At 34.8% G+C, this 12,804-nt stretch overlaps 1 protein-coding gene across 1 annotated transcript in view; it reads left to right on the forward strand.

Moving 5' to 3' along the window:
* RASA1 (RAS p21 protein activator 1) overlaps positions 1-12,804 on the forward strand; it is a 58,696-nt gene that overhangs the window by 29,681 nt on the left and 16,211 nt on the right. The window contains exons 9-15 of the mRNA XM_027446193.3: positions 83-161; positions 2,375-2,495; positions 4,225-4,381; positions 6,983-7,070; positions 9,300-9,377; positions 11,059-11,216; positions 11,518-11,594. Coding sequence (XP_027301994.3) covers positions 83-161; positions 2,375-2,495; positions 4,225-4,381; positions 6,983-7,070; positions 9,300-9,377; positions 11,059-11,216; positions 11,518-11,594 — 758 coding nt within the window. The remainder of the gene's footprint in view (positions 1-82; positions 162-2,374; positions 2,496-4,224; positions 4,382-6,982; positions 7,071-9,299; positions 9,378-11,058; positions 11,217-11,517; positions 11,595-12,804) is intronic.

Genomic DNA, 12,804 nt, shown 5'->3' on the forward strand with positions numbered 1-12,804 from the left:
GTGATTTATAAGCGAAAGCGATTCTCAGACAGGAAAAACTAACCAGTTTAACACTTAAATGCTGTTTTTCTTTCTGGAACAGTATTGCTGACATCATTGAGCACTACAGAAAAGAACAGATTGTTGAAGGATATTACCTTAAAGATCCTGTTCCAATGCAGGTAAGATTTCATTTCTGAGCCTTTGGTGAAGATAATGACCTCCCACTCATCATCATCAAGCCTGCTTATAATATAGGACATGAATTAAAGCAGAGATACCAGTGATATTTAAACAGCATCATCTCTAATTTTCTTTTTTTTTTTCCTCATGTGCATTCACTTATCGAAGGTAGGAACGTAGTCAACAGAATAATAGTAGGCTCTATCTGTGCTACAAGGTGTTCATCCTCTGCTGTGTGCCCCAGCTCTGCTCCCTGACTGTGCAGTGCTGTGCATTAACCCCACGTGTTAGGAGGAAACCACAGCAATCTCCAGTCTTTTGTCCCTGAGTTGTTTGTTCTGCTGGAAGAAACTTGTAGATGCAGAAAATCTTGAGTTGCAGGGTTTATTCTGGAACACTCTTGCCCCATCACAAAAGTTCATCCTTTCCTATATTCTCACTAAGCCAAGCATATCAAAGCCAATATTGTCTCATACCATTCATTCTCAGAGTTGCCCTGCTGCCATCTATTCTGGTTCTAGCTATGCCCACTCCCAGCTTCTTGCTGTTTCCCAGTCTGCTGCTGGAGCGGAGTGAAAAACAGAGAAGTCCTTGGTGCTGTGCAAACACTGCTTAGCAATATACAAAACACTGGTGCATCATCAGCTGTTTTAGTCACAAATGCAAAACAGCACCATATGAACTGCTATGAAAATAAAGAACTGTCCCCACCAAAGCCAATACATTGTCATAGCTACGTTCTGTTTATAGCTCAGTCATCCTGTAAATGACTCAGGCATTCAGATTTCTCATCTATTTCTCATTTTCTAGTGGTAAGTATCAAAAAATGCAACTTTTATGTTGCATTAGTAGCCTTGCATCTTATTATTTCCATCTTCCCTGTGTCGCTGATAGTCTTGTGTCACTGATGCTCCCCAATGCAGATGTGAATTTGGAGACTAATCCTTGAAGGCTTTGCTAGTGATTTTCCTCATGCTCCATAACTCCTTTTGGACCATAGTAGTAATTGTATTCATTTTAATTTTTTTCATATGCACTTAGAGTTCCTTTACTAATAATTTTCTGCATAATTTAAAATAACTTAAAGTAATGTTTGTGAGTTTTCTTTGTTTGAAAATTTAGTGACTGGTAGTTAATTTTTAGGTTTGGCCATGTATTACCTCCCTTCCACATGCTGCCATGCTCTGTGTTTTTGAAGAAAAAAAGTTGGGAAGTTTTGATTACTGTTAGTGTGAATCTGATGGGACTTCCTCAATATGGAGGTCACTAAAAAGACATGGCCACTAGGTCTGTTTTGTGCTGTTCTTTGAGTAGTTATGTTACAGAGATTATCTTGTTCATAAACATCTGGATATTGTTTCCATTGTAGGTCTTGTTAGTATTACCAAAATATTTTTCATCTTGCCTTTGCTATATTGTTCAGAACCATAGTTCTGACAAATAGATGGGCAGGAAGAAAAGTAGAAATTCAATATCGAGCCAGTTCATTTATCACTTTTTATCTCAACACTGTTCTCACTGCTTGACAGTCTTGTTTTTCATATTTGTTATGGTGAGAGACTTTTTGCTGATCAGCTTGCTAGGTAAGGTCAAACTTAGCTTGGCTTTTGGCCGTTCCCATTTGTTAACTTGCTTTTCCAGATCTTACAGTTTTCTGTGTGATTTATCCTTTTTTCTGTCACGTGTTTCTGCTTTCTTGTGTTGTATTCTGTTAAGAGTTCTATCCAATTAGAAGATGTGAATTTTAATGAGGTGAATGAGGGTCTGTGCAACTCTGTGGGCATATTGGTTTTAATTGAGATGTGTACTGTTCTTGTTGCTTCAGAGTTTGTCCCTGATTACTCTGCCTAAAAAGCCTTGATAGAAGACAGGCGCTAGATAAATCTTTCAGGACTTCCATAAATTTTACAGAAATCACTGTGAAACACGCTGCTTTCTACTTAATGGGAAAAATACATAGATGTTACCTTATAAAAGGTGGTCTGTGTTGATAACTTTTATCATGACTCTGGTCTAATAATTCCACAGAAAATAGTTAAATTACATTTCTAGCAAGAGTATATTACTAAAAATTCATGGGTTTTAATAAAGCAGCGTAGAGAACAGTATTAAAGATTTGGTAGTAAGATGATCTTGGTTGCAGCCTCAGTATCGGATTTTTTTTTAATGGTGGTTTCTGAGCCTAAAATATGTTTTCTTTCTTGTTTACTAGCACCAAGAGCAAGTGCTTAATGATACAGTGGATGGAAAAGAAATCTACAATACAATTCGTCGCAAAACAAAGGATGCTTTTTATAAAAATATTGTCAAAAAAGGCTATCTTTTGAAAAAAAGTGAGTTCTGTTTGGTGTGTTGTTTTTTTTTTTTTTTAAACAGACCTGGGTACACGTACAGTGGATTTAGTGTATAATACTGGTACTACAAAGAACAAAATTAAAGTGGGCAAAATGTTGTAGAATGTATGTAAAGAGTGTTGAAGTTTCTTTCCTTGACTTGCGTATGAATAGAAATAGATAAAACACAAAACTATATGCAGTGTGAAAATATTGTTTTGGAGTTTTTTGTTGTAAAAACATCAGAGTACGGCACTACAACTAGACATATTTGTCAAAGTTAGCTTTCAAACTAATTTAATAAGATGCATTTTCATTAAAAGTATTTTATATGGAACTCAAAAAAATTCTTGCAGACAGAATATATTAGAGCTAGAATAGTACAAATCAATTCATTTGTACAGCTCTTTCGTTAGTCCAAGTTAGGTTGTATGTTTAAATTTTTTTAAAAAATATTTTTATGTACAAGATATATAACAACATTTTGAAGGATACCATCACCATAATGTGCAATGAAAAGATCAAAAGTAGACTGATGTGTTATTTTATATGCCTGAAGAATTGCCACTGGGCAAGTCTTTAAGGTTTTGGAGCAGCTAGTACTTTACAAAGTGTTTGTTTTTACTTTTTTTAAATCACTGTAATGTAAACAAAAAAAAATCAATAACAAAAGATTTGATGACATAAATGACAGAGACCACAGCTAGAAGGATAAATTATAGATAGTAATGTAGGTAGAAAGCAAAAAGTGAGAAAAAAGTATGAAGTCAAATATTGCCAAATAATAATTAAAAAAAAAAAAGGAAAAAGCACAAAATCATAGATCTTACAAACAGAACAAGGAAAACATCTATTGAGAAGTTTAATTCTGAGGGAAGCTGTACAGGGACGTGGCAGAGTGAGGCATTGGATGAGAATGAAGAGAAGAAGTCTAGTTAAATGGGGTAATGATATACTTTAAAAGTGCAAACAGGATTACTGAGCAGGTGTAGAGAGATGCCCATAGCTGCGTATGGAACAACTGTAATGAAATCACTCTTCATCCAGCAGACAGTGTGGTAACTGGATGTTAGTCATCGTTTCAAAAACAATACTGGTACTCATTCATTAAAGCCTGTGGTGGATTTGTGATGATCAAAGCATAATGTTAAGGCTGAACATTTTTCTAAAACGCAAACTTACATGTGACTCATAAGAATTAGTTCCAGAACGTTCTTATCTATCAAAGTTCAGAGAATGTTTTCTCTGAAACAAGGGGAACTAGCCAAATTATTGCAGATGGGTGTGTTAAGATACTGTTACAAATTGGTCAAAGTTCGTGAATAATTTTCTCATGTCAAGACTTTATTTCTTAATTAAAACTGTTGTAATAAATGAGATCACAGCATCAGGACATTATTTGTAAGCTATATACATACAGAGTCTTCCTGCTGATACGAGCCAGTTGTCCAGGCAGCTCATATACACTTCCTTGATCCTGTTGAATTTGGTGAAAACGTTTAGAGACCCTTTTGCAACTGTACCTGAATTATGACAAGGGTCTAGATTTAGCTACATGTTGCATAATATTGAGTATCTATACTGATAATATACCTGTTGTGATTAGCTATATATTGTTCTTCTGTTTGCAGTTTGACAAAAGCTTACTACTCTGTTCCATTATCTTCATTTACAAAATTTCCATTTTCTTCAGAATACTATATTAACTTCTTGCTTTGCTTTTCTACAGGTAAAGGAAAAAGATGGAAAAACTTGTACTTTATATTAGAGGGAAATGATGCCCAGCTTATTTATTTTGAAAGTGAAAAGCGAGCCACGAAACCCAAAGGACTAATAGACCTTAGTGTGTGTTCCGTCTACGGAGTACATGACAGTTTGTTTGGCAGGTAGGATGCTGGCTTTTGGTTCTTGTATGTGCAGCAGGAGAACTGACTGTACATTTGAAGCATGTACAATGTATGTGCAATATGTTGCCAGGGAGCAGGTTGCTTTGACTTGTCTTGTAACTCTTGGTTCATACTGAGTTGCTAGCAAGAGTTCATAAACAGCTTGTAGGTAAAACTTCAGTATTCAGCATTAAAGCTTTATTCTGAAATGAGGTGTGATAATGATTCAAGCATTCGCATTATTGAATATTGAGTGTAATAATTGCTCAGGGTTTCATCTTCTACACATTAGAAATAGTGAATGCTCAGGGTTTTAATCTTTTGAACCAAGAATTGACAAGGAATTTGGAATTTTTTTAAATTCCAAAAGATCTAAATTTCTTTGATAGGCAGTTGAAAGCTAACTTGGTTAAGCAGAGTTTGTAAGTGTTTTTGTATTTAAGAATGAGTACTTCTGTTAGATCAGACCAACTTTAAAAGTAAGTTAATTCATAAGTCAACATCCTTATAATTTTTTTCAAAAACAAAAACTATACTCAGATAATTTTCAGATCAAATCTTATTTACTGTAATACTTTAGATACAAGTCCGCTGACCTCTATTTAGAGCTATATACAAGAAACATGAATGCTTACTCCTAGAAGTGTCAGATTTAAAATAATTAAATAGAAATTCTGGTAAAAGCCATGTATTATTATTTAATCAAAGGGGATTTGTAGCCAATTTCATGTGATTTTTTTTGAAAACAAAACAAAACAAAAAACCGCCCTTGAACATACATGTTTAAAATTAGTGGTGTTTCTTAAGCTGGAAAGATTTTTGCTCCACCAGGTTTTTTCACTCTTAAATTCTAAAAGCCCATTAAACTAATGGAATGAGGAGCATACATATAAATAAAGTGTAGCAGACTAGACAAAACAAACAAACAAACAAAAAAAAAAAAACACAACCAACCAAAAAAAAAAAAACAACACTACTACAGAAATGTTCCTCATGTGAGATAGCAATTACAAAGGAAGCTTTGGTGTACATTTTAAAGAAGAAGTTTGTTTAATGGTGACCTTTCTTAATCAGCTTCCAAAAACCCCTGTGCTGTTTTTAAAATGAAGTTGGAGAGTCAGTGGTACTAAGAAGATGCATGGTTGCATCACCTCAGGAAGCTGCTAATAAGGAACTGTAGCTGAGATAAAGTTCCTCCTATACTTTAAGTAGCTGGTATTAGGAGAAGGGAAAAAAAAAACGAAAAAGGAAAACAATACAAACGCTTCTTTTATCATTTTCTCAGAAGTACAGAGAAGTCTGTAGTTTTGCTTGTTTCTTTGGGGGCAGTGATTTAAGTAGGCCCAGCTCTGGTTACATCCTGCTCTCCCCCACCCTTCTGTGGCATGGAGACAAAATGCCATGTCGGTATTTCACCAGGCACTGAAGTGGATGGAGGAACTGAAGAGTGACATGCCATTGCAAATGAAGTAAGATCCTCCTTGTAATGTTGTGTTTAGGACAGCTAAATTCGTTCGAACATAACGTGGAAGTTTGTGAATGAAGTGTGCACTTGCAATAGCTTATAATTTAACAACATAAAGATTTTTGATAGTCTTTTTGACAAATGAGTGGGGTTATACAAAATGGCAAAGACACCATGGTTATGTTTAAGGTTTTAGAGTGTGATACATACAAGCCTCTAAAGCATAGCTTAGTGATGTGGTTTAGTGGACTTGTTAGTGTTAGGTCAGAGGTTGGACTAGGTGAACTTTACAGGTTGCTTCCAACCTAGATGCTTCTGTGATTCTGCGACATACATCAGATGAGTAGAGTGTGCTCCAATACACATTTTATTAGTTTTGAGACCTGTGGAACACAGGATATAGAGGATTTGTTATGTTAGTGCCATTCCCTGAGCTCCCGAAAGAACAAATCCTTAACTTGTCATTAATTGTGGGAACTAATGCTGAACTTCTGCTTGTTTTAAAAAGCTTGTGGGAATAGTCCTCAACCCAGATAGTTCTCAGATGATTAGTTTTTTGCTTAGACTACAAGATAGTATATGTGCATATTCATTATAAAACACTTTAAAAGTTTCTTAATGCTCAAAACCAAACTAGCTGTACAGAAACACTATTTTCCTAAAATTACATAACGTGTTCAAACCAAAATGTAGTTTTGAAACATGGGAGAAGTTTTGTTGTTGGAGTCCATCCAGTCTTTCCTTTCTCCATGGGTGCTGTTGCTAGAGTTGTGCTCACCCCACGTTGATGCCATGTTCAATGCTCCTTTCAGACAATCAGCAGAAAAATTAGTCCAGTGTAAATGTCATTTTAATTCATTCCAGCTGGAAGGGACCTTCAGAGATCAACCAGTCCAACTGCCTGACCAGTTCAGGGCTGAGCAGAAGTCAAAGCACGGTACTGAGGGCACTGTCCAAATGCCTCTTGGACAGGCTCAGGGCGCCCAACACCTCCCTAGGAAGCCTGTTGCAGTGTCTGGCCACCCTCAGGGTAAAGAAAGGCTTCCTGATGCCCAGTCTGAGATTAATAAGTAAAGGTGTCTGTCAATATTATGAAGATTAATAAAACATATCTTTTTGTTTTGTTTATCTTTAAGGCCAAACTGTTTTCAGATAGTAGTTCAGCACTTTAGTGAAGAGCATTACATCTTTTACTTTGCAGGCGAAACTCCAGAACAAGCACAGGTGAGAGCTTTTGTTGGTAAATATAATTTTAAAAGCGATTTGTTTGCCTTGCAGTGTTCAATGATACCACCCTTCTGTAGCAGGAACCAAGTATACCACAAATAGGTAGTGGTTAAGTCTATATTAGCAGGTGTTACAGTGCAGTAGTAGGAGATAGATGAGGGAAACTATTGCTGAGAATCCAGCACCTGCCTACCTGTGATTTTTCTAGTTTGGACAGGTTCAGGTGCGGAGGACTGAACATCAGTTATGTTGTTTAATGTTTTTTGGAGAACGTCTCTTCTGTTACAATTCAGTACAGAAAAATAAGTTGCTCTCCAAGTGTTTTCTATATTGGCAAATCAGAGCACAGCATTTGGGAGTTTTCTTGGAGAGCACTTTCCTGATACACAGTAAAATGTACGTGAGCCCTGTGACCAAAGTCTGTGGAATGACTGCCTTCTGCAGCTATTTTTCCTGTCCATAAATTGATGTTTTTTCATAGCTTTGGGCCCTGATTGTTCATGAAAAATAAGATTTTCTGTTTTCAGTCAGTATCATTTAGTTTCTACCTCTCTAGCAGTTGGATTTGTTGCTTAAGAGTTGTAAGATAGGAGCCTAATGCTCTGAAACTCACTTACCAGCAGGAGAGCATATGCAAGATAAAAACATTGTTTTTATTTAATAAGGTCACAGTTCTGATATATACAGGTTCCATCAGGAGTTAAGCTTTGCATGTGATTTAATAGGAATCAAATTAAACCTGTTTAAAACACTTGTAACAGGCTGCTATTCACCAGTGCATTAAGGGTTATATAAATTTAGTATTCTTCCAGTACTGTATGCACAGAAAAGCACAAATTTTCCTGTTAATTTATTATAAATTCATGGAAGTTACTGACATGACGTAAGAATATTTCAGTGATGTTTATCATGCAACTCTTAATGTACTATCTTTAGAAGCAGCATGCAGTATAGTAATTGAGAGTACATACATTATGTAATTTTTTACATTAATCTTAATGTAGTTCTGAAGCTTCTGAAACAGAAGCTTCTGTTTTGAGAAGCTCCTGCTTTCTTTACTTTATAACATTTTATATAGAAGACTAGTTTTATTCCTATATTCTGGAAAACATGATGGTTCTTGTGTAATGCAAATAAATATCAAAGCAACCATCCTGTGGGTTATGTGTAGTCTTTAAGTACAAAGCATAAGTGAATGTGAGGGGTGGTACGCTACTGTCACTGTGTTTGTAGTGGCACATTGTTCTCACTGCTGTAAGTTTTGGCATTTAAGGGGATAGGTTTTCCTGTTATGAGTGAGTATTAAGGTATACTGTGCATCTAGGAGTTATTTCTGTAAATTTACAGTATTTCGGAGGCCTTTGTTTTTTTGATCACTACTCCTTACTAGAATAAGAAAAGAAATCCATTAAAACACTGTGCAGTGCAGTTGAAAGCTTTTCCTTCCGTGGAAGGTTTAGCAAGCTGAAACCTAACTCAAGCTGAGAAGGGTCTAGTTGAGAAGAGCTGCAGTAGATGATGTTCCAAAGCTAATACCCTGTACAAAGCTCTTCTGTTAGGAACTTTCTTACACTCCTGTGACTTTTTCAGAGGCGACCTGGTAAGCTGGCGGTGCCTCTTAGCAGCTTATTCGATTTAAAAAAAAAATACGCACAAAGGTTCAATAGTCAGTTTGGTGTTAGATAACCTGTGTGTTTTCTTTATTGAAATGAAATCCATCTATCTGTTCTGCTTTATGCATCGATGAGCAGACAAAAGGGGGGTGTATGGTATACTTCTTGTTGTTTAGTGCTGCTGTAGTTTTTGGTTGAAGTATACAAGTACTAAGACTGCAATACAGAAATACTGGAGAGAAAAATCAGTTAACAAGACAAGTAGTTCTGATATTTTCTCTGAAGCAAACAAGTTTTGCTTCATTTTATATGCCCTTTGTAATTTAATGTAATACTACTAGCTTGGAAAATTGGCAAAAGTCACGCTGTATAGATCTCATTAGCAATGCTTGATATTTCCAAAATAGAAAATGGTTTGGATTTGCAAATTCTTTTTGCATTTGCTTGTTAAGGATAAGAATTTTTAACAAATTTGAATACCTTGGAATTGCGTAAAATGTTAAGCTAGGGGAATAGTCGAGATATTCAACATATCTTTTTAAATGTCTAGCCCATTGCAACAATCACTGTCTGACTTTGTTTCATTACACTATTCCACATCCTTCTCTCTTAGGACTGGATGAAAGCTCTGCAGATGTTTTGCAGTTTAAGAAAAACCAGTCCAGGAACATCAAATAAACGTCTACGTCAGGTGAAGCTGTGTAGTTAATATGGGTCTTCTAAGGGGAAGGGAGGGGGGAGTGTTTTGTCTTCTTGTGAAATGAAACTGATAAATCTGAGAATTTTCCTTTCAACAAATTCTGCATGTACTTGCTTTTCTTTTTGGAGTTATGCAGAACCAGAAACATTTCAACTTTGCTATAATAAATGTACACGTAAAGACCAAGTGTTTTAGGGAATCTGCAGATGCTATGCTAAATATTACTGTCTGACCTCATTTGAGTAAAAGTGTAAAGAAGTCAGCATTTGTATCACCTTATTCCTTTAGATTCTCCACATTTGAGAAGCTTTACAAGAAATTGGCAGACTTATGTCATGTATAAACAAAATGCTTGTTTAACTATTCATTTTTAGTAGCAAATGCATGCTGGTCCGTTCTTGTGGCATAGTATCTCACATGGAATTGCTGTCATGGCCAGAATTTCTTACAGATGTAGATGACGAATAGCCATAAATGACTAAGTCTGTAATGATTGGAGAGTAACGGGAAAATAATTCAAGAATGCCTGATAGTTTTGAGTGCTAGGAACACCAAAAGTAATTATTTTAGCAGGCTGTGGAAAAAAAAATAGAATACAATGTTTTTCAGCACACACAGAATTATTCTGTAGTTAGTACTAAAGAAGATTAAATGCTTCTGAAGGAAAGAACTAATTGACTTCATAGATGAACTGGCAGGTGAAAATTGTGGGCTTGTTTTTTTAGTTTTTGCAGTTTGCAAAAGCTAAACAGAGTGGCAATCTGAACTAATTCTGTTCTTCAAAAAACAAAATGTTTATCTCCATACAGGAATAGAATAGGAAATAGGTGAAAAAAAGTATGTGTGAGTCATCAAGATGAAAGATTAAAAAAAAAAAAAATCACACTTTTATTTCTATCCTAGAGAAATTATGTCAGGGAACATAAAAATGTGAAGAGAAAACAGATCAATTAGTTCATATCTGCATGTTCTGCAGAGTGTAATGGAAAATAAAAGCCTGCTGGTGACTTTTACGGTGTAAGCTGTCTAAGAGAATGTAAAGAAACTCATGTGAATTGTTACATAATTTTCTTGTAAAGTCATTTGAAATTAGTGATGCTGAATATTTGAATTTAAATAGAATGTTGACCTGATCAAATGTGATGATTCCTGTATTTATTATATGTATTTGACATCAGCTGGTATCAGTAGCTGTTTGAGTCAGATACGAATTACACGTGTTTCAGAATTTTGTATGGTAGGAGGCAGTTCAAAATATTCTTCAAAGCAATTTTACATAATCTGTTAGGAAAGCACCAAGTACACTATTGTGTTTGCAGTCATCCATCCATGGCTGTTACTCAAAGTGCTGGCTCTTGATTTCAGTAAAATTTGCTCTGCATCGAACAGCTAGTATTTGCAAATCCTAATGTCTCATGGGATGCGTTAAAACATATGGTGCCAGAGATTTGTTTTCAGTAATTATTTGATATTACTGTTACTTTATCACTGGTACCTCTTAAAGTGTTGTTCCATTACATATGTTCTTTGCTCTCTCTATCAGGAAATTATAGTTTGCATTCAGTATTTATACGTTAATGTTAAGCTTCCCCATGGAGGAAGAAAACTTATATTCATTTGTTACGTATTTCTGTTGTAGCAAAAAGAAGTAAATCTTTTGTATTTTCTTTAGGTCAGCAGTCTTATTTTGCATGTAGAAGAAGCTCATACCCTCCCAGTAAAGCATTTTACTAATCCGTATTGCAACATCTACCTGAACAGTGTCCAGGTAGCAAAAACACATATCAGGGAAGGGCAGAACCCTGTGTGGTCAGAAGAATTTGTTTTTGAGTAAGTCTTACTCTTCTTGAATTACCAAGTTTCATTTGTAAGATGCATTGCATTTAAATTTTTTAACACTGTGTTGTCTGTTGTGTATGCTTTTTAAAAATGTTGTATGTGTGGTTATACAACAGAAAGATTTTAGTCATAAATGCATGGGCTGAATTTTCTGTAGGTATCTAAATATCTTCGTTAATGTAAGTGTGCATCTTTGGCTGTAAATGAGAATTCAGGATTGGAATGAGTTTAGAATAAGGTTAAATGCCAGCCAAGTATAGTATTAATTGAGGCTTTCTGTCTTTTCTCCTAGTGATCTTTCATCTGATATTAATAGATTTGAGATAAGTCTTAGTAACAAAACAAAGAAAAGTAAAGATCCAGATATATGTAAGTATTTTTCTGTAAAAGTTGCATATGTGTTGCAGCAATGGATTCTTTGTGCAGTTTTCATTACTCTTGTAATTGTCACAAGAGAATTACATATATTTTTACACTTACCACACTACTGTATTTGTATGTTTTGGATGTTTCTTACTGGGTTTGCATTAATGTTTTTTACAGTGAAAGCTTCCATGTTTTCAGTAATAAAATGCACAGTAATCCAGTCCTATGTATTTCATGGCTTTCATAGTTCTTTGCTGGAATAGCTATTATGTTATACGATGACTGTGCCTACCCAAAAGCAAGGGGAAAAAGAGTCTGCTTTTTAAGTACTGTTTCACTGAGCTAATTTCTGGGATCTGTTTGAAGTATGAGTGTATGGAATTCTTTCTCTTTTTAATTTTTTTGTTGCTTCCAGTGAAAAAGGAAAGGGAGGAAAATGGTACTTTGATCATTTAAAAAAATAATAATTTAAAAAAAAATCACCACCTTGAGAGTTACTGGAACAAACTTTGCCTGGTATTCTTTGTTTACCTCATCTGTGTATTTTCATTGTACTGCTCCTGGGCTTAAACCTGGAGTTAATTTAGTATCACTTTGAACGGGAAAGAATTTATATTTTCTTATACCTTCTACAGGAGTTCACAAGAATTTGCTTTTTTTTTTGTTACCTAGAGAGCTGCTTCTTCAGCACTTGTTTTGTTTCTATTCCAGCAATTTAATAGGAAGCTGGTAGGCCCAGAAAAGAAAGGGCTCAATCTGAAGAATGTATTCTGAGCTTATTATATATACGTGTGTGTGTATATATATATATATATAATTTGTGTGTGTGTGTGTGTATATATATATATAAATATAAATTATATATATAATTATATATACAAATTATATATATTATATATACATAAAATATGTATATATAGTATATATAGTATACTATATATGGTATATATGCATATACTATGTATATGTAATATATAATTTGTATATATAAAATATATATTATATATGCATATATATATATATATAACGATATATATATAACTATATATAACTATATATAACTATATATATATATATATATAGTTTTATTTATTGTTCAAGTTTGGTTCCCTTCCCACACAGTGTGTTGTAGGCTTTTTCTTCTATTCAAAGTATCTTTGTTTGCTGATGTACCCATTCTGTAGCAGCATCAGCCCCCACCTCCTCCTTGCTA

The sequence above is a fragment of the Anas platyrhynchos genome, chromosome Z, assembly GCF_047663525.1.
Source record: "Anas platyrhynchos isolate ZD024472 breed Pekin duck chromosome Z, IASCAAS_PekinDuck_T2T, whole genome shotgun sequence".
NCBI classification, from domain to species: domain Eukaryota; kingdom Metazoa; phylum Chordata; class Aves; order Anseriformes; family Anatidae; genus Anas; species Anas platyrhynchos.